The sequence below is a fragment of the Lepidochelys kempii genome, chromosome 2 (genome assembly GCF_965140265.1).
Source record: "Lepidochelys kempii isolate rLepKem1 chromosome 2, rLepKem1.hap2, whole genome shotgun sequence".
Taxonomy (NCBI): domain Eukaryota; kingdom Metazoa; phylum Chordata; order Testudines; family Cheloniidae; genus Lepidochelys; species Lepidochelys kempii.
The window spans coordinates 108600349-108628149 of record NC_133257.1 but is presented as its reverse complement, the minus strand read 5'-3'; the positions used below and the strand labels follow the sequence as shown (position 1 = coordinate 108628149).

The 27801-nt window shown below is 41.6% G+C and overlaps 1 protein-coding gene across 2 annotated transcripts in view; it reads left to right on the top strand.

The window, feature by feature from the left end:
* CDKAL1 (CDKAL1 threonylcarbamoyladenosine tRNA methylthiotransferase) overlaps positions 1-27801 on the top strand; it is a 664051-nt gene that overhangs the window by 108576 nt on the left and 527674 nt on the right. For both annotated transcript variants that reach the window (XM_073331895.1, XM_073331896.1), the window contains exon 5: positions 22642-22726. In XM_073331895.1, coding sequence (XP_073187996.1) covers positions 22642-22726 — 85 coding nt within the window. The remainder of the gene's footprint in view (positions 1-22641; positions 22727-27801) is intronic.

The following is a 27801-nucleotide window of genomic DNA, read 5'->3' as shown; positions in this document are numbered from 1 at the left end:
GGGCTCCATGCTTGCCGTGGCGTCTGCAGGAGAGCAGAGTTGCAGGGGAAGCGGTGGTTGGATGACCAGTTTTGCAGACCTACTGGACCGTCTGCTGCCAGGACACAACAGCTGAGCAGGCTGCACCCTTGCCGTCGTATGGCGAGACAAGAGCATCCGAGGAGAGTTGCAGTGGAAGCAGCCCTGTGAGACCACCAGGAGAGCAGAGTGGCAGCGGAAGCGGTGGATGATGATGGTCATATACAGGACCTGCGAGGTGAATTCATAGCATCAGGAGAGCAGAGTTGCAGTGGTAGCAGTGGTTTGATGAAGACGGTTAGCAGTCCTACTGCACCGTCTGCTGAAAGCAGTGTGGCGCCCGCATGGAAAAAAGGCGCGAAACGATTATCTGCCGTTGCTTTCATGGAGGGAGGGGCTACTGACGACGTGTATCCAAAACCACCCACGACAATGTTTTTGCGCCATCAGGCATTGGGAGCTTAACCCAGAATTCCAATGGGCAGCGAAGACTGTGGGAGTTGTGTTATAGCTACCCACAGTGCAATGCTTTGAAAGTCGACGCTAGGCTCGGTACTGTGGACACTCTCTGCCTACTTAAAGCGCTTAGTAGGGACACACAGAATTGACTGTATAAAATCGGTTTCTAAAAAATCGACTTCTGTAAATTCGACCTAATTTCGTAGTGTAGACATACCCTAAGTCAGCGTTTTGTTGGCCAGCTGCTACAGGTAAAATTCTGACTGTGCCTTCATAACTTATTTAAATAGATAAATAATCTCACCGCCGACAAAATTGGGGAAAATGTGAGGTTGGAGACAACAGTGTCGTGAAGCAATCCTGCCAAGCTCATACTCGTATATTAGTGTGTTCTTTCTTCTTTTGATCTATACAATACGTACAATTGTGTATTGTAGTGTGCACATCGCTTTCTGCTTATGCGCTATCCACGCTTCATGTGATTGAGTTTGCAGGTGATCGTCTTATGGACTTGGGTCGAGTGGATCTTAAGGAGGATAAATTTGTGTTGATTTCCCTCCGTCAGTTTTGGGAACCTTCACAGTTAATATCAGTGTGTGTTGATGATAGGATAAATAGAGGGTTTTGAGAGAAGTGAAGGAAGATGTACATATATATCAAAATATTCTGAGTATGTAGGAAGTTATTTCAAACTATGTGCACATATGATTTATAAGCTATTAAAGCTACAGAGAAGGCTGCTGAAAATGAAGATTATTATACAACTTCCTTTCTGTATATATGCAAATATAAAGTTTTCGTGTTTATATATTTAATGTTCTTTCTGTGAAAATAATAAATTTTTTTATGGTTTGGGGCCTCTTACACTTGACATAGTTTAAGGCCTCAGAATATCATAATCCGGCCCTGCCGGAACCTAAACTATTGTTAAATGTTGTGGCAATGTTAATAGTTATGTGTTGGGTAACTTAAAATTGTAACATTCTAATAACCCTATCCAATTCTCACAACAGGCTTTTGGCCTGGTGTGACACTGTAATTTGTGGGGTCACTTTGACAGTTAAGGATTTTAAGTGGATGGTCCTGTACCTGTGTCTCCTCTCCTTTTAGAGCTCTATCTATGTTCCCTCTGCTGTGGTGCCCCTCCTCCTTTTGTCAATCTCTGCAACTGGGGATTTTTGGAGACCGGACAATTAAATAGCTTTGCAGCATCCAGGACAGAGCGCTCAGCACTGACTGCTGGTTTCCCCAGAGAGTTCCATCTGCTTTTGATTGGAGCTTAGGAGTTTTTCTGGTACTGCAAAGTTCCGGATGGTTTAGTAAAACTCGAGATAGTCCCAATCAAACTGTAACAGTTCACCACTATTAGCATTTACTGAAAGTGTTAAATATAGTCAGTTTGTCTTGTAAAACCTTATCGGTTTGGAGTATTATATTGAGAGAACTCTTCTGAAAACATTGTCTGCTTGGCTTTATCTCTCAGAGCTGCTGAGTATCCCAGTCGGACTACAAGACAAAGGCTCTGGAAATATCGCCCACTCTGAACATTAAAAAAAGCATTAGAAATTTGGTGTGTGAAAGTGGTGAGGGAGGCTGTAGTGCATATCCATTTTTCTCCACCTCCGGCCTTGCACCTTAACTCTTCCCTTTCCCATGAATTGACTGTCACCTCTCCTCACGTTAATAAATAGGCATGGAAACTGAGCAACTTTTGCCCTAGGGTGTTGAAGACCAGACATAACTAAAGCTTTTTGGTATTTATTGTGAGTATAAATAGTAAACTTTAATTTCCGGGGCTCTCAGTCTATAACTTTCACAAGCACTAAATTTGCTTAACGCCCTAGATTGCGGGGTGGGAATTAACCACTGCCAAGCTTCTTGTGGCTATTGGGTTATGGTACCTTAAGCTTGTATCTCTGGCTTTGCAGAAGACTGATATAGTAACAAATGGATAGAGTATGAAAGGAGTTTTGTGAAAGTCAATAAATAGCTGGAAGCTACAATTTAATAAGTATTTGGATATATCTGGGTCAGATAGTTTTTATATATTTTAGCTGTCTTAAAAGTGATAGATGGAGTTTAAATTCAGAGTCCTGGGGCATTAGATGTCAGGAGGAATAAGTGGAAGCAAGGCATTTGAAATCAATAAATTGCTTCTGGATCTGACTTAATACAGGCAGAATTTACAGCAGTAAAGATTGTGAAAAAGATATTGGAATAAAATAGTTTTAAATTACACGCTACAATAAAAAACTGTCCCGGACTCTTGTGAAAACGAATGTATGGAAATCAGCGAGAAAGCAAATCACCTTCTAACTGGTAGGCACAAAACAGTCTTATATGGAAAAAAATGTAAATTTATCAAGAATAGCTGTACTTTGCAGTATAACATAAAATACTTTTGTATCTTCGTTATATTGACCAAGGCATTTGAAAAAAAAAATTGGGTTTATGTATTTATGATGGGAGTTAGGTAGATAGCAAATCTGAGATTCCTTTTGATTTGCATGGAATTCATACTACACTTCAGAATCTTGATACATTGTTTTTCCTTCATGCTACCAGTCAGTTTAGGTCTTATCTATGCACAAGTTTAGCTTTTATACCAGTTTAGATGTATTTTTATGTGAATATTCTTGTATTGGTTTAATCCTGTCTTCTGTTGGTTTAACTGCACAGCAAACTAAACCAGGTTTAAACTGATATGAGTGTTCACACACACACAATTGCTCCAGTTTAAGTAAATGGGTATAAAATCACACTGTCAGTTAAACCGATGCAAGTTTGTGCGTGGACCAGGCCTTAGGCACCCATCTGCTGTGGATAGGCCCTCGAGCTTTTGTATGGAATGAATGATAATTATTTATATCTCTCCAGATTAAATTTTCTTCTAGGTGAAACAAGAATGGGAAAAACAACCAACTAAGGTCATGTTAATTGGGAAAACAGAAGCACTGATTTGCGTGTGGCTTGTCAAGTGCATTACACAGGAGGGGCTTAAAATGATGATCTTAGATTACATTACAGGAGGGTACTCTTTCATAATTTTTAATAACTCTTCTTATTTACAACTTTGTGGAAGCATGAAAATGAAATGTGCATCCTTACAAACTGTATTTTTCCTTCACACTGTACGTACACTGGTGATTGTATGGTTGCTCAAGACTGGGTTACTGATTGTTTGGGTTTTTTGAGAAAAATGTGTGCATATAAAATTACATGGAGTTTGCAGACAAACTGGATTTATTTGCTCGAAGGTTGGGCCTGCCAGCCTCAATAGTGTCAATTTAAAGAGTGTTTTTGATCAGCCTTTTTAGAATTCTGATGTGTAAAATGTCACACAAAAGCAGAATCACGAGCAGTTTTAAGGAGATTTTCTTAATAAGAAAAGTCCTTCTTTTGTAACCTTATGCAAATCGAGCAGGTAAGTCTAGTTATCAAGAATTAGATCCAGTTGCTGTTCAGTGAGTATGGCATTGTTAAAGTGTGGAGAGGTTTCTAGGATTATCAGCAGCTATAGCACATTAACAAGTACTCCATCAAGGCTGACGGCTGTTTAGTCTGATCTATTATTATGTCAATAGGTTTTGTAAGACATACAGCTGCATTTTTCTGAGTCGCATTTGTGCATTAGTAGGGGCTTATTGGAGTTAATTTTTCACTTGTTCTGGAGAAAATGTTTGAAGTGTTTAACTTTGACTCTCATTACTGCTGAGATGGCCAGATGCCTGAAGGGCCAATTTACAATAGTGCTCTAAAAATGTATTATAAACTTTGATAGCTATTGCATATCATTGATATGGCCTTGGAAATGATGATATCAAAAATACTGTGTCCACATGGATTTAAGGAATGTCTTTGTGTTTAAGGAACAAGTTTGGGAGTTGGGAGACCAGAGTTAGAGCCTCAGCTTCTCTACACAGTGACTTCCTCTGTGACCTCTGGCAAGTCACTTCAGTGCTGTGCCACACTTTCTGCATTTATAAGATGAGGTGAAGGGGTATTGAAGATAAAATACATTAATACTTGTAAAGTACTAGCTGGAAAATGTCATACAGGATTAAAATATTATTTTAGATATTTGGATTTCAATCTTACCCTAAACAGGAAATATAAAGGAACTTATACTGAGTACAGTAGAACCTGGAGAAAAAGAAAGCACGAAATCATATTGCATGTAATTTTCCTGGAAATATGAATAGGGGTCAGATTAGGGGGAAAAGGGGGTGGTACTTTTCCAAACTCTGCACATGAGAATTTCCAAAATTCTCATTCAATAGATTGTGCAGATATTCCCAATGAATTGTGTGGCTGCTTGGCTTTACGTGGCTCCTTAAACTTGGCTTCCATTTTGGCGTGGCTAGAACACACCCAAAGTTGGCTCCTTGATGGATGGTAAAAAAAAATAAATGACCCCCAAATATCACCCACTTGTGATACCAAAATGAGACATCACTCACAGTAAATTGCATTAATCTGTGGCCTTCCCTCTCCTTTCTTACATGAAAGATGAAATGTTAACAATATTAAAGTTTAAATCCTCACTGGTCATCTGAGTGAATCCGTCGCTGAGATGAATGGGGCAGTTCACTCTCTCAAACATGTTCCAGTCTCTTTGCAGACTCATCTTTGCATTTGTTACACTTGATTCACATTTTTTAGGTTTTATTCATCGCCTTGATAGCTAGAGACTTACTTTTATTAATGAAGACTGAGATTATAGAGAACAAGTCAATAGCTTCAGAAAATGGCATATGGGTGCCCATTGGCTATTTCTGAGCTCTGAGTATGAGGTATTGGCACTTTTCTGGTGGTATCATTACTCTCAGCAAGTCTTCATTTTCGGGGGGGACCCAAAACAACAACAAAACAAATGGAAGAAAACCTTCTGAAGATAAATTGATGGAATAATCAGAAATAATAGGTCTAAGATATGTGAAGTGGTTCGTTCATCTCACTGGGGTATTAACTTCAAAGTCTGACATATCAGTCATTGACATTGTTAATTTCACTGCTGCTGATTTTTAGCAGAAACACCCAGGTATTGTGGGTGAAGTTCGGGTAGAGTATCAACATTTTCCCCCACACCCTGCCTCCTAATGGTTGCTATGGTGATGCAGTATGGCACAGTGAAAATTACTATGCATGTACTACATCTTGCATCATGCTGACAAATCCAGGAGGGAAGGGAGGGAAAGCTAGATGGACAAGCTAATGATAGTGTGCCATACCCAGGGTACAGTTCAGACTAATGAGTAGTTATGTCACCTCTGCCCTCCAACCTGGGGTGCCCTTTACAATGCTTTGCTTCCATAGCTTCCAGCAGGGCCGTCCCTAGCTATTCTGGAGCCCTACGCAGCCCCCCCAAGGCCGTGGGGGTGGGTTCGGGAGGAACTGTCTCCCCAGCACTCACTGGTGGCGTGGCTGGGGCTGTGTCACTGCATTTCCCTCCACCGGTGAGTGCAGGCCCGGCCCTGCTGCAGTTCTCGGGCAGGAAGGGGCGGAGGCGGAGCAGGTCGGGGGCAGTGGGCTGGGTTGGGGCTTTTGGGAAGGGGTGGAGTGGGGGCGGGGGCCCTGGGGAAGAGGCAGGGAGGGGCTGGAGCAGCATGCAGTGGTGTACTTTGCATATGGGTAAGAATGGCCTTGGCTTCCAGCTTGGATTGCTCACAAACAGTCTCTAGCATGCAAGTCACTCCCGGTTATATCAGCTGTGTACTACAGCCTGCAAGCCACACCTTGGCTCTTACCAGCCTGAATTATACTGCAGAGTGACCCCAACATGCTCCCAGTCTCACAATGTTTTGCCAGAAATGTATGTCCTATAGTGCTCAGCCCTCTCCTGGACAATACAAATTTATATAGGTCCATTATTTCATCAGTGGAAATAGTATGCATACATTTTTTGTATCCCAAATGGAGTTTCTCAAATACTTCAGTTTAAACACTGAGATAAAACAATAAAACAAGTTTATTTAACCACAGAGAGAGATTTTAAGTGAATACAGATAATGAAGCATAAAAATCAGAAATGGTTACAAGAAAAATAAAAATAAAACGCAACTAATGGCTAACTTAACAAACTATGCTGAATTCAAAGCATAGTTTTTCTCACCACATGCTCTCAACACTCTCACTGGCCAGACTTCGGTTTAATGGCTGCTTCCTTTGTCCCATCTTATCTGTGCTGTGAATCAGTGGACAGGGAGAGAGGGAAAGAGGGGTGTCTTGGGGTGTCTACCCTTTCTTTTTATAGTGCTGTCCCTCCCTTTGAGAAGCATTTTCAGCTGGGAGTAAAGGCAACAGGCAGTCTATGTGGAAGGGAATTCCATGCTGTTTCTTTGCTAATATGTAGATTATTGGCTCATGCCCCTTTTACTGCGAAAGAATGGCCACTTAGCAGGTAATGGGTTTCAGAGTAGTAGCCGTGTTAGTTTGTATCAGCAAAAAGAACGAGGAGTACTTGTGGCACCTTAAAGCTCATGCTCAAATAAATTTGTTAGTCTCTAAGGTGCCACAAGTACTCCTCGTTCTTTTAGCAGGTAATGGTTCATTGGCCTTGTTTACAACTGGTTGAAGCATCAGCCTGCCCTTTGTCTCTGAGGAACTGGTTTGGCCACTCCCCAGACTTGGACCATGTGTTAGTATTCCATACAGTGGAATCTTATAACTGTACTACAATGCTACCATGCACATTTTACCAGGACAATAATGTCCAGCTAATTGAGTTTTCAAATGATACCTCACAAGGCATACTTTGTCCAAAGATTATTACAATAGAGGACATAGGTGTATTCTATCACAGAAGACATGTGAGGTGTGTGAGAAATCTTGAGGCACATTCCTTTTTCAGATAGGAGACTTGAAAGCTATGGTTAGAGCCCTGCAAATCTGCGGATATCCGCTTTCTATCCCTGGAACGTTTTTGCGGATAACCGCTTGGATGTGGATAAAAATTTTGTAGCCTCGCAGGGCTCTGATGGTAAGAGCCAGGCGGGCAGCTGTAAGGAACCACGGCATGGCCTCTCCACCTGCCCTGGGCATGGGTTTTGGGGGGCAGGAACATGCGCCAGGGGCTGCTTGGGCGGGTGGATGGTCCGCTACCGCTCCCCACGGCTGCCCGCCCCGCTCTTATCATGGCCAGGCTGCAGCTCCAAGGACCTGCCCCCGGCCAGAGCTGGATTGGGGAGAGCCGTGCTGGCAGCTGTGGGGACCCTGCATCCCTTCACCTCTCTGGGCGGGAGACCTGGGGGGCAGGGACACAGGTCAGGGCTGCTCGGGCCTCCCGCCCACGTCAGGTAGAGGGTCTGCCACGGCTCCCCACAGCTGCCAGTGCGGCTCTCCCCGACCCAGCTCCAGTGGGGGGAGGGGAGGTGCCTCAGAGCCTCAGTCCAGCCATAGTAAGTAGAGCCCTACAAATGCTCTAATGTCTTCGGATAGAATGAGGATACACATTTTTATATTCACGCAGGGCTCTAGCTATGGTTGGTGCAGTATTAGTTCATTATAAAATATCTAGGTTTATGGGCAAGTAAGGGATTCTTGCGCCATGGGTGTTTGGGATCAAGTCAGGTAATATGCTTTGATTTTTTTAGGGTGTAAGCTATAAGGAAAGGGAAAAAGTTATATAGCTAGGGGAGAGGGAGATGTGCTTTGACTTGAAATGGGGAGTAGATGATATTTGGATACCAAAAGTAAGCAAGAATAAAGGTGAATGTTCACCCTACTTTCTCTTAACTGTAGCAATTTCTTTCCAGGAGCTGCTGGTGACTCAAGTGATTCTTTCAATTGATTGCTTGTGCTGAAACATTGATTGTTATTTAGTGTCTTCAGAACCCGACTATGCCCTTATCTGGGTGGTAAGCCTTAAAATTTAAACATCAGAACTTCAGAAGTCTCCTGCAGATAACTTGGTGTGAAAAGTCTGTATATTTAATAGTGGTGAGTGTTAGGGTAAGTTCAGCTATCCACTGCAGTTTTGTATGTTAAAAGCTGTTTCCAGCAACTGCCTGTTAAACTTATTCAATTCTGTTCCTAGGTTGAGTTCTGTCACCGTTCTTAGATGATCATACCTAAGTCCAATAAGTCCGATTTTTTTCTCTTATTTGTTTTGACCAGTATTTTACTTTGAAGGAATTGTTTTAAGAAACTTACAAACATAAATGCAGAAAATGGCAATGCTTTTCAGGTATTTCATTTGACGTTAGTTTTTTTTTATGAGGCTTATTGTCCCTAGGCACATTTCTGTGGCTTGGAAGGATAGTTGTGCCATCAATTTGGGGAAATAAGTGAGCTTATTATACTAGAGGAGTGGGGGCAAAATTCAAACGGGCCTTCTACACATAACATAGGATACTGTGGTTAGAGAAGGCTGTTGGCATTTCAATCAAAATGAAACAGCCTGGAGTGAAACCCTTTCCCAATCCTATAGGCCTCAGTTGATAATTGAAGATTTCTCCAATTTGATACAGTACAGAAAAAAGATATGTAGCTAAGTGGGATGCATTGCCAGTTGAATCTATGTCTGGAAGCAGTTAGGAAAGTTACTGAAACTCTGGGTTGTAGAGAGAATCTATCACAAATCCTCAGATAATTATGATACTGTACAAAGGACAAAGGTAGGCCCTAACTAGAGTAATGTTGTAGGTAATATTGGGCAGCAAAAATATTGAAGAATTTGATAGGGTACAAAAAAGGGCAATCTCTTACTGGATTGGAAGAGGTACAGGATGTAGTTACGCGAGTAGCTACACTAGTAGCAAGTGTTCTTACAGCTAAGGAATTGTACACTATTTTCTGTGGGAACTAAATGGAACTTCTTGTGATGTTTAAAGTGCAGGAATTTTAGATTTCTATTTAATAGTAGCCCAGTGTGCATCTTTTGTGAGCAGCCATTTTGTATTTTTATTATATTGTGGGATCAAAAAGCCTTGATTTTCCTTTATAAAAAGGAGTGAGGCAATAATAATCCATGCCCTTGTGGCATGTACTTTACAAAATACAACTAATAATCCATCAGTAGCTGCTGTATGTGACATTACTTATCCCTACTTACACACTCAAGCATGTGTTTTTTAAAAGCTTTTTCTTTTCTTAAAAAAAAAATCACAAAACACTTGCTTGGGCTCCTAATTCAGTAGTAGGAATTGAATGGTGAGTTGCACAGAAATTTTGCAAATTCACATTTTAATTGGGGTGAAAAGATTATGGGAGAAACTAATTTAGTGCATAATAAACAGGTGTTTTATAGTCTGTTTTGATAAGCCTCTATGAAGCAATTTTTTTTTTAATGTTTGCAGAGGGCAATAGGATGCTTTGTTGTTAGATTTAGATCAAGTGGTTTGTTATGAATGGAATAACAAAAAATCAATGAGAAATGAAGTTAAGTTGACCTTTTTTTTTTAACGTCATATTGCTGCTGATTAGAGACAAGTGGGACTGTATTGGAACATGTGCAATCTCAAATGTTGGTACTTTTGGCATAGGTTTATCTGTGCTTTTGGCATAGTCAAAATGTGTAGTACAACTTTTGAAGTGGAAGCTGACAGCAGTGTTTGAAGATTACAAGAAACTGCAGCCTGGGAGTTCATGATTACTTTTATTTTTAATTTTTAAAGCTGTAGTGGGAGCACAGTACAAAGTGAGAGTGCTGTTTCCCCTCAAGTATATTTTGGTTATTTTCTACATAAAAAGTTGGTGGTTGCTGTATACTGTGTGGAATTCAATCCATCTGAAGCCCAACAAATGTCACCCGTGAAGAAATTCCTGTGCTGAACAAAACGCTATTCAGAACTTCATTTATTTAAGAAAAGTCACTACACCCTCTCTAAAACTGTGTTTGATTTTTTAAAATCATACTCTGTTCTTTCCTCTCTGTCAACTGAAACTTTCAGTCTGGAGAAGAGAAGACAATGTTTGATGCTGCCACACAAGGATGAACCTTATGCCCTTCGGATGCCTCTGTCCTCTTATGTAATGATGTGTGATGGAAAGAATTCTTTCTTGATGCCTGCAGAGATCAGTTTGTACCCAAAAGCATGAGCGATAATATAATTCATATTTACTTTAAATAATCCTGATTTAAGCAAGAGTCACTGTGACAGAGGACCTTAGAAAGTTAGTAGGCATAAAAGGTGTGAAAGCTTTGGGTACTGTTTGAGGGTCTGGCTAGCTTAGTTAATTGGCAATATGAGAAAAAACCTAGATCATCAGTTCTTCAAGTGATTGTCCATGTGGATTCTTCTCTCTTGGTGCTCATGTGTCCTATACATGCAGGATTGGATTTTTGTGTCTAGCAGTGTCTGTTGGGGCAATGCCTGTACTCTAAGTGCCCTCATGCCTGCCCCTGCCCCTTCACCACCAAAAGCATAAATGGTGGAGGGGATACAACTGCCTGTCAGTTCCATCTTACCAGTTGTGGCAGCAAGAAGGAACCTCTACAGTGTCTGCATACTCTGTACACTATAATTCATTTTAGTCTTGTATATATTAGTTTGATAGTATAATTAGTGAATGTGTAGTTAATGTCGTTTTTCTTTTTGTGCCCTCTGGCAAAAAAAAAATACGTAATTTTCAGTTAAACTAGACCCTACCTTCCTTGAACAGAGGTACTAGAGTGAAGGCAGAAGTTAAATCACTGGGATTTAAAACTTGTCGCTTGTGTGATGGTTTGGAGCCCATCAGTAATGGGTATCCTTTGTGCCTGCTGTGTCTTGGAGAAGAACATGTCCCAGGACAGTTGTTTTGCTTGTTTGTAGAAAGAGCAACCCAGAAAGTGAAGGGTTTCAGAGTAGCAACCGTGTTAGTCTGTATTCGCAAAAAGAAAAGGAGTACTTGTGGCACCTTAGAGACTAACCATTTTATTTGAGCATAAGCTTTCGTGAGCTACAGCTCACTTCATCGGATGCATAAAAGTGGAAAATGCAGTGAGGATGTTTTTATGCACACAGACCATGAAAAAATGGGTGTTTATCACTTCAATAGGTTTTCTCTCCCCCCACCCCACTCTCCTGCTGGTAATAGCTTATCTAAAGTGATCACTCTCTTACAATATATATGATAATCAAGGTGGGCCATTTCCAGCACAAATCCAGGGTTTAACAAGAACGTCCGGGGGAGTGGGGGGTAGGAAGGAAAAAACAAGGTGAAATAGGTTACCTTGCATAATGACTTAGCCACTCCCAGTCTCTATTCAAGCCTAAGTTAATTGTATCCAATTTGCAAATGAATTCCAATTCAGCAGTCTCTCCCTGGAGTCTGGTTTTGAAGTTTTTCTGTTATAATATCACAACTTTCATGTCTGTAATCGCATGACCAGAGAGATTGAAGTGTTCTCTGACTGGTTTATGAATGTTATAATTCTTGACATCTGATTTGTGTCCATTTATTCTTTTACGTAGAGACTGTCCAGTTTGACCAATGTACATGGCAGAGGGGCATTGCTGGCACATGATGGCATATATCACATTGGTAGATGTGCAGGTGAACGAGCCTCTGATAGTGTGGCTGATGTTATTAGGCCCTGTGATGGTGTCCCCTGAATAGATATGTGGGCACAGTTGGCAACAGACTTTGTTGCAAGGATAGGTTCCTGGGTTAGTGGTTCTGTTGTGTGGTATGTAGTTGCTGGTGAGTATTTGCTTCAGGTTGGGGGGCTATCTGTAGGCAAGGACTGGCCTGTCTCCCAAGATTTGTGAGAGTGATGGGTCGTCCTTCAGGATAGGTTGTAGATCCTTGATAATGCGTTGGAGAGGTTTTAGTTGGGGGCTGAAGGTGACGGCTAGTTTTGTTATTTTCTTTGTTAAGCCTGTCCTGTAGTAAGTGACTTCTGGGTACTCTTCTGTCTCTGTCAATCTGTTTCTTCACTTCAGCAGGTGGGTATTGTACTTGTAAGAACGCTTGATAGAGATCTTGTAGGTGTTTGTCTCTGTCTAAGGGGTTGGAGCAAATGCAGTTGTATCGTAGAGCTTGGCTGTAGACAATGGACCGTGTGGTGTGGTCTGGGTGAAAGCTGGAGGCATGTAGGTAGGAATAGCGGTCAGTAGGTTTCCGGTATAGGGTGGTGTTTATGTGACCATTGCTTATTAGCACCGTAGTGTCCAGGAAGTGGATCTCTTGTGTGGACTGGTCCAGGCTGAGGTTGATGGTGGGGTGGAATTCCTCAATGGCTTCTTTTCCATGGGTCCAGATGATGAAGATGTCATCAATATAGCGCAAGTAGAATAGGGGTATTAGGGGACGAGAACTGAGGAAGCGTTGTTCTAAGTCAGCCATAAAAATGTTGGCATACTGTGGGGCCATGCGCGTACCCATAGCAGTGCCGCTGATTTGAAGGTATACATTGTCTCCAAATGTGAAATAGTTATGGGTGAGGAAGTGAGACTAAAACTCTTTGTTAGAGAAGTTGATACAGTCCTCAAACTCCAAGAAGAGAGCTACACCAAAGATTTAGCATTGTGTCAGTCGTTCTCGAGCAGTGTCCCAGTGAGCTAAGATACTGCTTCGAGCTTCCAGATCACATCCTCTCATAAGCTCCATTTGTCCACCACTATGTTGATCTTTATGTCTGATGGTCAGAAAGGAGCACCATTCCAAGTGGGAGCCCAGGTGCAGGTGTCTATCCAAAGCATCTAGTAAGAGACTGAAGAGTCATCAGTCACGTGATTTGTCTCAGGCCCATACAGCAAAGTGCCACAAGGCTGAGCGAGTACATTCTGGTGTCCCAGTACTTGATTTCCAAGGTAGCATGTGGTACCTTCTAAATTAGAGGACTGCACACCTTCCATGCTGATCCCAACACAGAGTCCCTCAGTTAGTGTAGTGGTACCTTCCACATTGGTACCAACTACCTCTGAGGTGCCCATTGCCTTGGTACCAACTGTCTTAGTACCAAAACCTTATATGCTCCCAAGTGAGTTATATGTGGGCCTAGTTCAAAGTCACCTCTGAAAGACACAGAGGGGTGATTTGGAAAACCCCAAACTGTCAAATATCTGGTGCCTCAGCCTAGAGAGATGTCCTCTGTATCGACTAAACGTAAATACACACTGGGTATACTGGACACGACATTCCCCTCCGCCCCCTCCCCCTCTCTACCCCCCCCCCCCCCGATTATTTAGGAACACCTCCAGAATGTTGGTGGTATTTGTTGATAGAATTAAGGGATAACCTACATCTCTACAGAGGTTATGAGAAGCAAATGGAGGAGATAAAAACACACAAGGGAGAAGAGGCAAAGTGGTGAGTAGAGCTGCTTGACTTCCATGTTCTGTTTCCTGTTCCGTTGGTCTCATGTACTGGGTCTCTGGCTCTTCTGTCAGCAGGCTGGAGATTTTAAAGTGGTTTTGTTCCAGTGTACCTCAAGAGACTGCTGGGCAGGCAGCAGGCTGAGAGCTCCCTCCTTTTCCTGGCCCAGCTACTCTATGGAGAGTGAAGATGCTAGGGGCGAGTTAAAGAAAAGAATGAGCTAGCGGTTCTCAAACTGTGGATCGGGACCTCAAAGTGGTTGCGACCCTGTTTTAATAGGGTCACCAGGCCTGGCGTTAGGCTGAAGCTCAAGCCCCACCTCTGGGGCACGGGGAGGGAGGGCCTCAGGCTTTGACTTCAGCCCTGGGTGGCAGGGCTCAGGTGACAGGTCCCCTGCCCTGGGCTGAAGCCCTTGGGCCCCCTTCCTTGGGCAGCAGGGCTGGGGCTTGGACTTTTGCCTACCTACCCAGGGCAGTGGGGCTCTGGCGGGCTCAGGCTTCCATCCCCCGTCCTGAGATCGTGTAGTAATTTTTGTTGTCAGAAGGGGGTCACACTGCAATGAAGTTTGAGAACCTCTGAGCTAGTCTGAAGGCACCAGTAAGTGGATACACAGCAAGGGGTGTGTCTGTGTCTGCAGAAATGTGGGAGGAAAGTTTGCTGGGAATAGCAGAAATGTAATTAGAGAGATCAGATGTTGGAATGAGAGCTGTGGAGGAACCCATAAATGGGTGACAGCTGTAAAGGGTGGGATCAATGAGCTAGAAGTGGGACCAAGAGTGGGTGAGATCCATACATGGAGGACAGAGAGGGCTGGAGCATGACACACCGAAGCAGGGTAATTTGAAGAGCCTCAACAGGGCAAGAAAATTAGAAATGAGCAGGACAACTGGAGAAACTTGGGATGGGAACAGTAAGAGGAAAAGAAGGGGAGACTGGGGGTGCCCCGGGAAAGAAAGGCAACTACCCCGGAAATTGCCACAGAAGAGTCTCCTCCTGAAATGTGGAAACTTAAAAATATGCCTATTTTCCAGCAGGCCCTAGTTATGCAGATTTGTATAAAGAGTTATAGAAATGTCATGCAGATTTGACTTCAGGATTTTTTAGTGCACAGTGTAGGCAAATCTGGGGGTGAGGCCTCTGCAGAGAGGAGGTGGATTTTGAAGAGGTGAAGCAGAGTTGTTACTTCTCAGTGACAGGCCCATGCTGGTCCTTGCTTCTAGATTCTTTATAGTGATATTCATGTTTTATTTTGGTGGTCTTTTTTTAAAATACCCTTTTATATTGTGCCTGTTTGCCTCTGTAGGCCCAAGCAATTGATTTGATATCTGCAGCTTTATTTTCACATGACACTGTGTTACTGCAGGCTACTTAAGATAGTTGTGCTGATTCATAGTTTATAAAGGAACAATAATATAAACAAATGTTAGAATTTTTTTTTAATTATATTTGTGCTGTTTGTTGGTATATTGATGATTCAGATTTTTACTATGTTACCCTTTTTGCATTGCATAATACTCTCAATTTATGTTTTCCAGAATGTCCCAATTAAGTTAGCTGTATTCAGAGGTTTCCATGACCTTTAGTATTCTTTGTACTCTGTTGTTTTGCAAAGTGTGTGATAGATGTGGTTTACTTCCAGTGTAGCTTTTCTTTCATGGAAAAGATGTCACAATGCAAAAATAAATAAATAAAATAAAAATCAGTGGTTTTGAGTTATGCTTTTGAGCTTAAAAATAAAGCTCATTTGACATTGTTGGTGGGTTATTTGTTACTATTAGAACATAAAAAAGGCTGGTTTTAGGTAGCTGATTACCTATATCTGGTCAGCAGTGAAATATTGATGGGCTGAATTTATTTAAAAAAGAAAAGAATTAAAATGTGGAAAGGTTTGACTTCCTCTTCCCCCCAGCTTAGAGAATGTAACTTTTAAAGCAGCACTGTGTTGGAGACATGACTAGTCAAGTTACTCTGCTCAACCCTCCAAAAAAATCCATGATAGATCAACATCAGACCTGAGTGTCTTGTAATGAATCTGCAAGAAAGCATGGAATGAAAAGCCAAAGAAAGTTCCAGTTCTTTGAGTGATTATCCATATGTATTTCACTCTTGATGCACATGTGCACCTTGTACTCAAGATTGGAATTTTGGGGTCAGCAACTGGGGCTGTGCCTTGAGGATCCTCACCCATCCTCCACAGTGCATTAAGGGCAGAGCAGGGCCAACCATCCATGGCTGTGAGATGGAACTGTGAGAAGTGTCTCTATCTCTTGCCCACTTGTGATCCTAAAACTCATTTTTTGGACATGGTTATCCCTTTAGTGTAGTTTTAGTTGTAGTTAGTTAATGTAGTATAGGTTTTTACATTAAGTTTCAGTTTGGGTAATTGTATCTGTTTGTTTTTTTCAGCCCTTGTGTCTAAACAAAAATCTCCAGGGTTTAAGTATCACCTCTTATATGAGATGGCTCTGTCCCTGAGTGATACTCATATAAGATGTCTGTTCTGCATTGCTGAGGAATGTTCAATTTGCTGTTTGTTTTCTAAACAAACTTAAAAAGTGAGAAGCTCATCTGAAACTTTTTCTGGAGGAAATCTGAGACCTGCTTCTGATATCTGTATAAATAAGACCCCCCCCAGATCTGAGCAGTCCTCCTCCAGAAATGCCTCAGTAAACTCAGTGGTGAGTTCCTGGGCTCCTGCTTCCACAAAGTATTCCTCAGCTGTTCCTGCTCCCAAGTTCTCATTGGCGGCTGCCGGGTAGGACACAGCACTGCTCTTTGAAAGAGTATAAATGCAGATCACTGTCTGAGGGATTTACCAACAAAAAGAGGTAAAGATCAACTCTTTCTACCTCAACCAAGGATAGCACGAGTCCTGAGTTAGGTCTCTGGTGACAGAAAGACCCTCACTTCACTCTACGGTACTGGCTAAAGGTCAGCCTCACGCTGCCTCCAGTGTGAAGACTATAGGATTACATCCAGGGCTCTTGGTACCAGCACCAGGGTTTTCTGTACTGATACCGACTTTTCTATACCAACATAGTCTTCAAAATCTACTTCAGTGCCAATGATTTCTAACTTGTTGATCTGGGTAATGACATTTTAATCAATGGTTTCAGAGTAACAGCCATGTTAGTCTGTATTCGCAAAAAGAAAAGGAGTACTTGTGGCACCTTAGAGACTAACCAATTTATTTGAGCATGAGCTTTCGTGAGCTACAGCTCACTTCATCGGATGCATCCGATGAAGTGAGCTGTAGCTCACGAAAGCTCATGCTCAAATAAATTGGTTAGTCTCTAAGGTGCCACAAGTACTCCTCCTCTTATTTTAATCAATGTGATCCATGCTACTGGAAAATCTATCAGTATCCTCCTTCCCAGAGTCGCTGCTGTTATCTTCTGTTGTGAAGATACTCTTGGCACTGACCACCGGTATCTTCATGGTACCGGGTATGTCTGCACTAAAGGCAAGGGATCTCCCTATATCCTGCCCTGAGACTGGAGCAAAGTCTGCTCCTCCTATGTAAGAGGAATATTTCTTCTAATCTTTTGCTTTAAATAATAATGGGGAGGGATCACCAATGTGTATCCTGAAACCCCATTCACACATCCACTTTGCCCCAGATAGGGATTCTAGGGTTTCAAATCTAGCACAATAAGCACTGGGAATATAAGGAAGGACCTCCTATCTAGTATCCCTCACTGGGGCCATATCTCACTTAACTATGGTTCACACTATTGGGGATACTGGGTATTCTGGGGTGCACAACATGCCAGAAAACTCTCCTCCTCTGTCCTGTCAAGTGTCAGATCACCCTCCACAGTAAGATTCCTAAGAATTCGCCAGTATCAGCCTTCCCAGTTATCTCACGCTGAACGTCTATAAATGCAGGCTTTTGCTGAAGAGCAGCACCAGCCTACTGAACTACACTTAGCTGCCATTTCTTCATCATCACCTGACGTAGTAGTGATCCCATCTACACCATCTCATTCCAGCTGTTATAAGGCCTTTCAGGACTTTCATCTGAGGATGGCAGATGAGGTAGTGAAATGCCAGTGGAGGTAGTGTAAGAAAAATCACACAATCCGAGACCGGTAGGCCACATGACCTCTTACACATTCATAACTCAACATGACAAACTTCCCCTTTGTTGTATGCAAAGTGGTTGAAGCCCATCTACTGCCCAAGCAAGCACCACATAGACATGACAGCCCAAATTCCTCTAGAATTCCTATTGCCATTACATTTGTGGAAGAATCCCAATCAGGTGTGCAAGGCTTCTCCATTTTCTCTGCCTCTACCCATGAAAACATTAGAACAGATGTGTCCAGCCTCAGATGGGGAACATATCTGGACCAACAACACAATCAGGGCTTGTCCACCTTCATAGCAGTGTCCTAGAATGCAGGTGATTCGTTTGGCTTGTGTTACTTTTTTTTTTTTTTTTTTTTGCCCTGTGATTGAGGGCATAACAATTTAGATAGTACAGACAACACTAGTGTGATGTTTTTTGTGAACAGGCAAGGAAGATCCTGGTCTTCCCTTTCTGCCAGGAAGCTGTCCAACTGTGGAATTGGTCCATCCATCACCAAATTATACTCAGTTCTACATGTCTGGGTCTGCAAAACACTGTAGCAGATAACTCATGTAACTATGCTTATCATTCCAAATGTATTTCACAAGTAGGATCACCCATACATAGACTTGCCATTGAGAAGAAAAGAAAGTGTCTCTCCCTTTGCTCCACAGAGTGTTGGAGCCCTGGTTCTTAGACACATTCTTTATCCCTTAATCTCCTGCGTGGCTGTATGCTTACACTGTGAACCCTCAGATACCATTGAGGGGGATCAGATAAGAGTCTGCAGAAATTATTTGTATAGCACCAGCTGGGCCTAGGCATTACTGGTACCCGAAGCTCCATGAAACTCTTGATTCAACCTCCAATAACATTACCTCTGAGTCCCAACATAGTTTCCTAGCACAAAAGGTAAAGTCTCCATGCAGACTGTTGCTATCTCAGAGCCTGGATTCTGGCTAGTTAACACAGAACTTGTTCAATAGATATGTGGAACATTCTGATACAAAGTAGAAAGGATTCTACCAGAACAGCTGGTGCAGCCAAGTGGAAAAGATTTTCTGTTTAGGCGAAACAATGTAACCTCTCTCCCATAGAGTCTGGAACCTTTCTCTCTTAGTTTCTCTCATATTTTGGAGTATCTTGTCATTAAAAGGCACAGTGCTTTCTATAAGCTCTATTAGAGTTCACCGAAGCAGCTCTGTCAGCACACCATCCACCTATATAGGGTCATACTATATTTTCACACCCTACAGTGGCTACATTCCTTGAAGGCCTAATGTATGCTTCCACTGTTACAGGAACACCCTCTGTCCTGGGATCCAGTGTCATCCTAGTTGTATTGATGGCCTTTCCCCTGTGAGCCTACAGGCTAGTTGCCAGCTAGGAAGATATTATTTATAAATATCATTTCTGAAAGTTTATTTTTTCAGGTAAATTTCAAGAGCTATTCAGTAACTTGACACAGGTGTGCACACAATGAATTTCTTCAATATGTATGCGCAATACGATGGAGGGATGAGGGGAAAATACAAGGGCAAAAGTATTTCTAAACTAGGTTGTTGTTTTGATGAGAAATGGCTTCCACTCTTTGTTTAGTATGTACATATAACGTAGCCACATTGCATAAAATGAGCATTAACGAGAAATAAGTGAGGGTAAGAAAAGATAGATAAAATAGCATTGTAGGGAGAGGAGAGGCCAAAAACTTTACTTCCCTAAATTAGTTGGCCGCCTCTTCACAGAGCTACCCACTGATTATGTACTGGTAGAATATGAAACCTACATAAGAACTAAGCTGAATATTTTTTAAAATATACAAATCAAACCAACACATTTCCAAAATACAAACTGTAATATTTCACTGTATAGTTAGTTGTAAACCCCAACTAGGAAGTTATAACAGTCCCAGAGTCCAAATGTCTGTCTTAGGGACTTATGTGTGCCTCATGATTTTTAATGTATTTATCCTCACAACACCCCTGTGGGGCAGGGATTATTATCCCCCATTTTATAGATGGGGATCTGAGGCACAGAGAGACTAAATCACTTGCTCAGTCATACAGGAATTCTGTGATTGAGAAGGGATTTGAACCCTGATCTCCCAAGTCCCAGGCAAATGCTCTAACCACTGGACTTTCCTTCCTCTGAATAAAGAATTCTCAGGGGTTTTTTTGCCATGAAATATGGTTACATAATAGTTCTCTTCTGACAGTGTGTGTCAGTTGTCTCCCAAGTGCATTTGTACCCCAAGTGCATGATATTTATTCTGTCAACCTCTTGTTATATAATACCCAATAGTTCTCATGTTCAGAGAAAAGTGTTATGCATTTGGAGATAAGTTATATTCATAGTTTGTACTATTAGACGTAAGCACATTTAAAGTACTTTGAAACAGAGTTGTGGCAATGTTTTATTGCATAAAAACGTTGAATTAATTTTTTAACACATTTGGGCAAAGCATTTTTAAATAACAAAATACTGTTTATTGGCCATTGTAGCTGATGACCTGAAAATGTACTTGAAGTTTGTGGCGACTTCTAAATAGAAAAATATAAATTGCTGTGGAATAGTATTCAAAAGCTATTATGTGTTTTTCAGATGCTCTCTTCAGTTGATGAGAGCCAGGAGTTTTTGTTCATCTTTTCCTTGCTTTCAAAAGTCAGTCCTTTTCCTCCTCCTTTTTTGTTTTTGTTTGTTTGTTCAAGTTACTGGCCTTAATACAATTGCAAATGTACTGATATTTACATTTAAGGCAAGGATAGCATGCTCATGAGCACTGAACTGTTGCTCACAGAACAAGTCTAAATGTAAATATTATGTAAACCAGAAGCATTCTGAGTTTGAAGAAAGGTCCGTTAGGGTGTCCCAATATGTTTTTACTTCAGTAATAGACTGCATTTCAGCCTAGTGCTGTTTCCAGTCTGTTAATTGACAGGGTAAATGCTTGCTGCTGGGGCATTTGATTAAGCCTTCACAGATTTCAAACAAACAAAACCCCCAACCCTTGTTGCAGTCCCTTTAGAGATGAGCTTGAATGGGTTATCCTGTGGCCATTTGTTTGATTTCTTGGAATACATTGTATTTGAACCTGAAAAGGATTTTAACATCCCAGAACAACTTAACTATGGAGCCTCTATTAATAACACTGATTAAAACAAAAACCTCTCCTGAATGTTTTCACTCATTTTACACAAATAAAAAACAGTTCCTATTTTACATATTATTTGCGTTTTGGCTACTTCCTGAGGTTGGATGAGTGACAGTTAACTGAAAAGTGGAATAATTCTCTGTAGAGGCAAAGGCAAGATTGCAGATGCCTACATATTTTTAGAGTTTGAGATTGTATTAAGTGTAGCTAGGGGAAGGAAACTTTTTATATACGGACAGGTAAATACAGATATACATATATAGACACATTTTAAAATCATTGCAGGCTTTAATTTTTTGCTTTTTTTTTTTTTTTTTTTTGCTTTTGTGAGCTGTCACTTAAATTAGGTAATCTAAAAACTACACTTTGACTTAAAACAATTTTGCTCCATTCATTACTTGTATTGCTTTAAATCCTTTTACAGTACTTCAGTTTGGCTCAAGATTTGCTGAAAGCTAGTACCAAAGTGTGACACAAGCTTTCTGTGCCTCACTGATACAACACTAAACAGTCCTGATTAGTGCCAGAGCATTGGGAATGTGAAATGGCTTTTCTGATGCTCCCTTGGGCTTGCTCAAGGAGTTTCTTTTAGAAAATGAAGTGTTACTCTCCTAGTGACCTCATATCATTTAGATTCTGTGGTATTTGCCAATCAGTTGAAAACCAGGCGGAGAGAAAACATTCACTGGGTAGAACCTGGAAACCAGTTTCCCAGAAATGCACAGTATTTTTTATTTCCTGCATTTGTTTTGGAAGGCTAAATTTTGTATTAGATGACAAGCTAATTCTCCTTAATTAAAGTTTGTTTAAAATCTTTATTTTAATTGCAGAGGAAAAATACTGTGTTCATGCCACATGTTAGAGTGCCTCGGAGGATAACTTCATGATCCAACACGATGTATTTAGCTATCACAAGGCTGTAAAGAAATGTACCAAGAAATTTAGCTCTGGGCTGAAAACTATAGGCATAACTAAGGGTGTGCTCTTAAACCTTTAGTCTAAAATTTGCTGGAAGTTAATGATAAAATAATTAAAATGTAGCCAATTCTAATAATCAGTGGAGTTTTTCCTAAATAACTCACTCTGAATTTTCTCTCTACTGTAAATATTTATGCTTGCTTAAGCCTAGGTTGTTTACTTTATAGCAATGTTACACAATAAAATTGAGATGACAACTCTTGCCTCCATGCCAGTGATGCTAGTCTCCATGAGCCACTTGTTTACATTTTCAAACAAGCACCTTCCTGATTTCTCTTGTGCTGCCCTCATGCATGGGAAGTGCTTCTAAAAAAACTTCTGTAAAACCACCTCATTGTCTGCCTTCAACTCCCTCCTTTTAAACTCTCTTCTGCTGTGAGTCCTACCAAAAAATTGACAGTGGTTAGACGGTGTATTGAAACCACTGCCTATCATAGTAGCCAATGTTGTCTCATTATTTCCTTGCGCTCCCACTGTCTTTCTGTTTATACCTACATTGTGTGTTTTGTCTTTAACTTGGATTTGTAAGCTCCTTGGGGCAGGGACTTCTTATTTTTTATATAATATAGTACAGTAGTTCATGACTGCAAGAGTAAGCAATATTCATGAAATTTCCAAAACTATATTTATGGCTTGATTATTGAAACCTTATGAGAACAGTCCACTTCCAAGTTTGAGCTGCAATTCTTTAATGCACCCTTCTGTCTCTTCTGTCCTCCAGACAATGCCGCAGAAGCAGACTTGTGGCTTCTTAACAGTTGCACGGTAAAAAGCCCAGCTGAAGACCACTTCAGAAACTCAATTAAGTAAGTTGCAATCTTTTTTTCCAAAGAAACCCAGTAATGTTTATCAGTGAAAAGTCTGTGGTTTTAAAGGATACCTATTTTCAATCAAAAAGTAAATCCTCCCTAGTGCAGAGCAGAGGAGAAATGTGAGTTTGAGTTTAATGATGATCTGCACTCATCCAGCTGGAATAGATTTGTGATTGGTAATGTGGTAATTTTCTAATAGCTGTTTTGGGGATTTGTAAATGTTCAATAGTGCACTCACTGGGGGAGACAACCCTCCCGTTACTGCGTAATCCAGGAGTTTCCATATTATTTTTCTAAGAAAGATTTTACAGTGTTTTCTTAAATAATTAATTTTTTTTTAAAGTGGTATGAATGACTAACCATCTTCCTCCACCCCGTTTTTTAAAAAATGACCATCAACGTGTTCCTTTAATTAAATAAAATGTGTGCTGCAAAACATTTAGAACTATAAATTTTTGTAATACTTGCATGCAGAGGTATTGCATGGCGGGATATGCGGGGTCTCGTGCCCTCCCAAATTTGCTGCTTGGCTTGTACTGAGCCGAAGCCAGCTGCCCTCACTCTGCACCATTGCTATTAGCAGGTAAGGGTTGTCTTTGCTTAAATGTATTTATTATTAAAAAGAGTGAACTGAGGGCCTGTGTTTACATGCAGAGCTACAGTGGCACTGGTGAAGCTGCATTGCTGTAGCGCTTTAGAGAAGATGCTCCTAAGCCGATGGGAGAACTTCTTCCATCGGTGTAGTTAATCCTCCTCCCCGACAGGCTGTAGCTATGTAAATGGGAGAAGCTCTCCTGTCGACACAGCAGTGTCTACGCTGGGGGTTAGGTTAGTATAAAAAATCCACACCCCTGAGTGATGTAGTTATACCTATATGGGTCTGTAGTGTAGACCTGGCCTGAGTGTACTATAGTTAACATTGAACTAGTCTTCTGAAAGTATATAGTATTGTTGTAGATGTGTTGGTCCCAGGGTAAAGTCAAAAGACAAGCCTGAGAGATTAAATGCCTTAACTTTGCAAGATACTTAAAACCATGGGCTGGATTTATGGTTTATTACACCAATCTATAACCCACTTAAATCCCAACCCCCAGCCTTTTTTTCCTTCCACCCTATGACTGGAGAAGTGTTAACAGACCACTTCACCTTGAATGGTTCCTTGAAATATGTATTAACTGCTTATGCTAAACACTTTGTTCTGCCTTATATTTAGCTCTGTCACTGATGTTTCCCAGACCTGAAGAAGAGCTCTGTGTAAGCTCAAAACTTGTCTCTCTCACCAACAGAAGTTGGTCCAATAAAAGATATTCTCTTGCCCACCTTGTGTCTCTACTCTTCTGAAAGACATTTTATTTCAATATATAGCATGTCCTGTCAGTGATGCAGAAAAGTGGCTTGTGGTAGACGACTTGTTAGCTTTTGAGTTCAGCAGAAGTATAGCTTTGATAAGAATAAATGGAAAACCTGAACAGTCACAATTGTGGTGTGTCCAGTGTAAATAAAATGTGTTGTCCTCTATTATTCATAGATCTTACCTTTACTAAACACTCACGTGGATGCTCATGGAATGATTCGTTAGGTGTGACTCGTAGCTGGCTGATGATTGTTGAAAATCTAATTGGCAAGATTTCAGAGTAACAGCCGTGTTAGTCTGTATTTGCAAAAAGAAAAGGAGTACTTGTGGCACTTTAGAGACTAACCAATTTATTTGAGCATACACTTTCGTGAACTACAGCTCACTTCATTCATCCATGATGAAGTGAGCTGTAGCTCATGAAAGCTTATGCTCAGATAAATGTGTTAGTCTCTAAGGTGCCACAAGTACTCCTTTTCTAATTGGCAAGAGACCCCTAATTCTTACTAAGCAGCTGGCACATTTTTGGGGAGAGACAGAGAGGGAGTTGTATTGAAACTCTCTGCTAGCAGTAGCAGCTTCCCAGTGCTGTACCCTGGAAGAGAAAAAATTTGCCCATAGTAGGTGGAACAATTAAAATAAAAAGATTCCTCCTGTACCCAACAGAGAAGTTAATTTCCTGACTGCCAATGCAGCGCACTGCAATAAGGTTAGCTTTTTGTGTTGCCAAGAAGAACTCTGTTTCCAGAATACCGGTGGTTAGTGTGCTTTGGGTAATAACTATACCTGAATTTCCCACCATCCCTCCCCCCTGTGGTTCCGTCCAGCAGTTACCAGTCAGGTTTCAGACCTCTAGCCATCACCTGTCTCTGAGCAGTGTTTTAAGGCTGCACGGCCCCCTTACACTGTGATATCATCAGCATGCCAGTCTGTTTAAAGGCCAGCACCTGTGCTTTGCTTTTGCTCTGGGGGCTATGAAAAGTGTATTGCCAGCAATTACAAGTTGCCACATAGCTCTTTCTAAGTAAGCACATTTATTCGTAAGGTACAAGCATTACAGAGAATACATGTTAAGTAAACAAACAATAAATAGATTTAAACATACACTAAACATACTAGGAGTCACCCATCAGTCTTATGGGGCCCTAGTAGTCCAAAGTCTTTTCAATACTTCAGTAAGGGTTGGGGTCCCTTTGGACAGAAGATCTTGTCTGTTTGGTGAATCAGAAAGTGGGCACTGTCAGTTCAAGATAACTATTTTATACCGAAAGCCCTTCCTTGTCTGTTAAACTCTGAACTAGTATATGCAGACCACCCCAGGGTGTGGTACCTCTATAGAGTTGTTTAGTCTGTGACTTGTTTTAATCACCCCTCACTGTTTTTAGGTCTTGTAGGAGCGGTGGTAAGCCTCCTCTATGGAGTAGGACACAATCATACATAAACCATTATGGTCCCTAAAGATATTGCACGTAATTGCAATATCTGTAACATGGCAGTTAATGTGCATTGGATAATAATCTTGTGTTGGCCAACTAAAGCTAACTAAAGATAACTGATTCTGTGGATGAAGGGAAAGCAGTGGACGTGTTGTTCCTTGACTTTAGCAAAGCTTTTGACACTGTCTCCCACGGTATTCTTGTCAGCAAGTTAAAGAAGTATGGGCTGGATGAATGGACTATAAGGTGGATAGAGAGTTGGCTAGATTGTTAGGCTCAACGGGTAGTGATCAATGGCTCCATGTCTAGTTGGCAGCCAGTATCAAGCGGAGTGCCCCAAGGGTCGGTCCTGGGGCCGGGTTCAGTATCTTCATAAATGATCTGGAGGATGGTGTGGATTGCACCCTCAGCAAGTGTGCAGACGACACTAAACTGGGAGGAGTGGTAGATATGCTGGAGGGTAGGGATAGGATACAGAGGGACCTAGACAAATTGGAGGATTGGGCCAAAAGAAATCTGATGAGGTTCAACAAGGACAAGTGCAGAGTCCTGTACTTAGGACGGAAGAATCCAATGCACCGCTACAGACTAGGGACCGAATGGCTAGGCAGCAGTTCTGCAGAAAAGGACGTAGGGGTTACAGTGGACGAGAAGCTGGATATGAGTCAACAGTGTACCCTTGTAGCCAAGAAGGCCAATGGCATTTTGGGATGTATAAGTAGGGGCATTGCCAGCAGATCGAGGGATGTGATCGTTCCCCTCTATTCGACATTGGTGAGGCCTCATCTGGAGTACTGTGTCCAGTTTTGGGCCCCACACTACAAGAAGGATGTGGATAAATTGGAGAGAGTCCAGCGAAGGGCAACAAAAATTATTAGGGGTCTGGAACATGTGACTTATGAGGAGAAGCTGAGGGAACTGGGATTGTTTAGTCTACGGAAGAGAAGAATGAGGGGGGATTTGATAGCTGCTTTCAGCTACCTGAAAGGGGGTTCCAAAGAGGATGGATCTAGACTATTCTCAGTGGTAGCGGATGACAGGACAAGGAATAATGGTCTCAAGTTGCAGTGGGGGAGATTTAGGTTGGATATTAGGAAAAACTTTTTCCCTAGGAGGGTGGTAAAACACTGGAATGCATTACCTAGGGAGGTGGTGGAATCTCCTTCCTTAGAAGTTTTTAAGGTCAGGCTTGACAAATCCCTGGCTGGGATGATTTAATTGGGGATCGGTCCTGCTTTGAGCAGGTGGTTGGACTTGACCTCCTGAGGTCCCTTCCAACCCTGATATTCTATGACTCTATGATAAAGCAATGACAGGATCTTTTCCACTTAAGTTGTGGCTATCTTTCTATTCCAATTACCATGTACCAGAATTGACGATACTGAGCGGGTGTGTTACTGAATAAGCTGGTGAAAGAAAGAGGGGCTTAACAAGGATGAACGATAAGAAACATTTCCCGTCGTTTCAGGTTTTTTCTTTGCTATATTAATGAGCTCGATTTTGTTTGTAGCAGCGGCTCCACCCCCACCTCTGATAAACAAAACTAAAAAATTGTCATTCTTAGTTGACTGTGCAGAGAACCATTCTTTTCTTATAGCTTGTTTTCTGCTTTCTGCTTCTCAGTTCTTGACCTTTCCTCATTCTGGGGAAGGAGAACTTCTGCTTCTACAGGATTGTTTTGTGACCACCACAGAAAGTGGGTGAGCCAGCCATGTTTCAGAATTATGATGGGGCTGTTCAATATATTTCTCAGATGCATCTCAGAAATCGTTTTATGGAACTACTTTGTATCTTATGGTGGGAGAATAAAGAAGTGGTGAGAAATTAATGTTTCTAATCATTAGAATCTTTCACAAATAGTCTTCTGAATGTTATAGCAGCAAACTGAGTGAAATTTGGGAGGGTATTTAGACTAGCTGTTTCTCTGTCATGTCAACAATTCTGGCTTCTAGGTTGCGGTCACGGAGACCTTTATTTTTTCAGAGTTGAGTAACGAACAGAACAATGACCAGTCTGTGATCATGATCCTAGAGAGGGTACCTAAAAAGAGTTTCGTCTGCATGAAGTGCCGCCTGATAGAGCTGATGGAAGAAAAGATCCCGGGATTGGAGATGCAGGTGGAAACTCTGGTTGAGTTTAGAAGGTGGTTCCAGCGGATGATGGAGCAAAGACATGAAGAGGCTGAAGGGAAAAGCTCAGACTTGCAGATGGAAGCAGGATCCCAAAGAACTCTGAGGGGAGACTGCTGGGTGAGGAAAGTGTACAGTGGAAGCATGTGA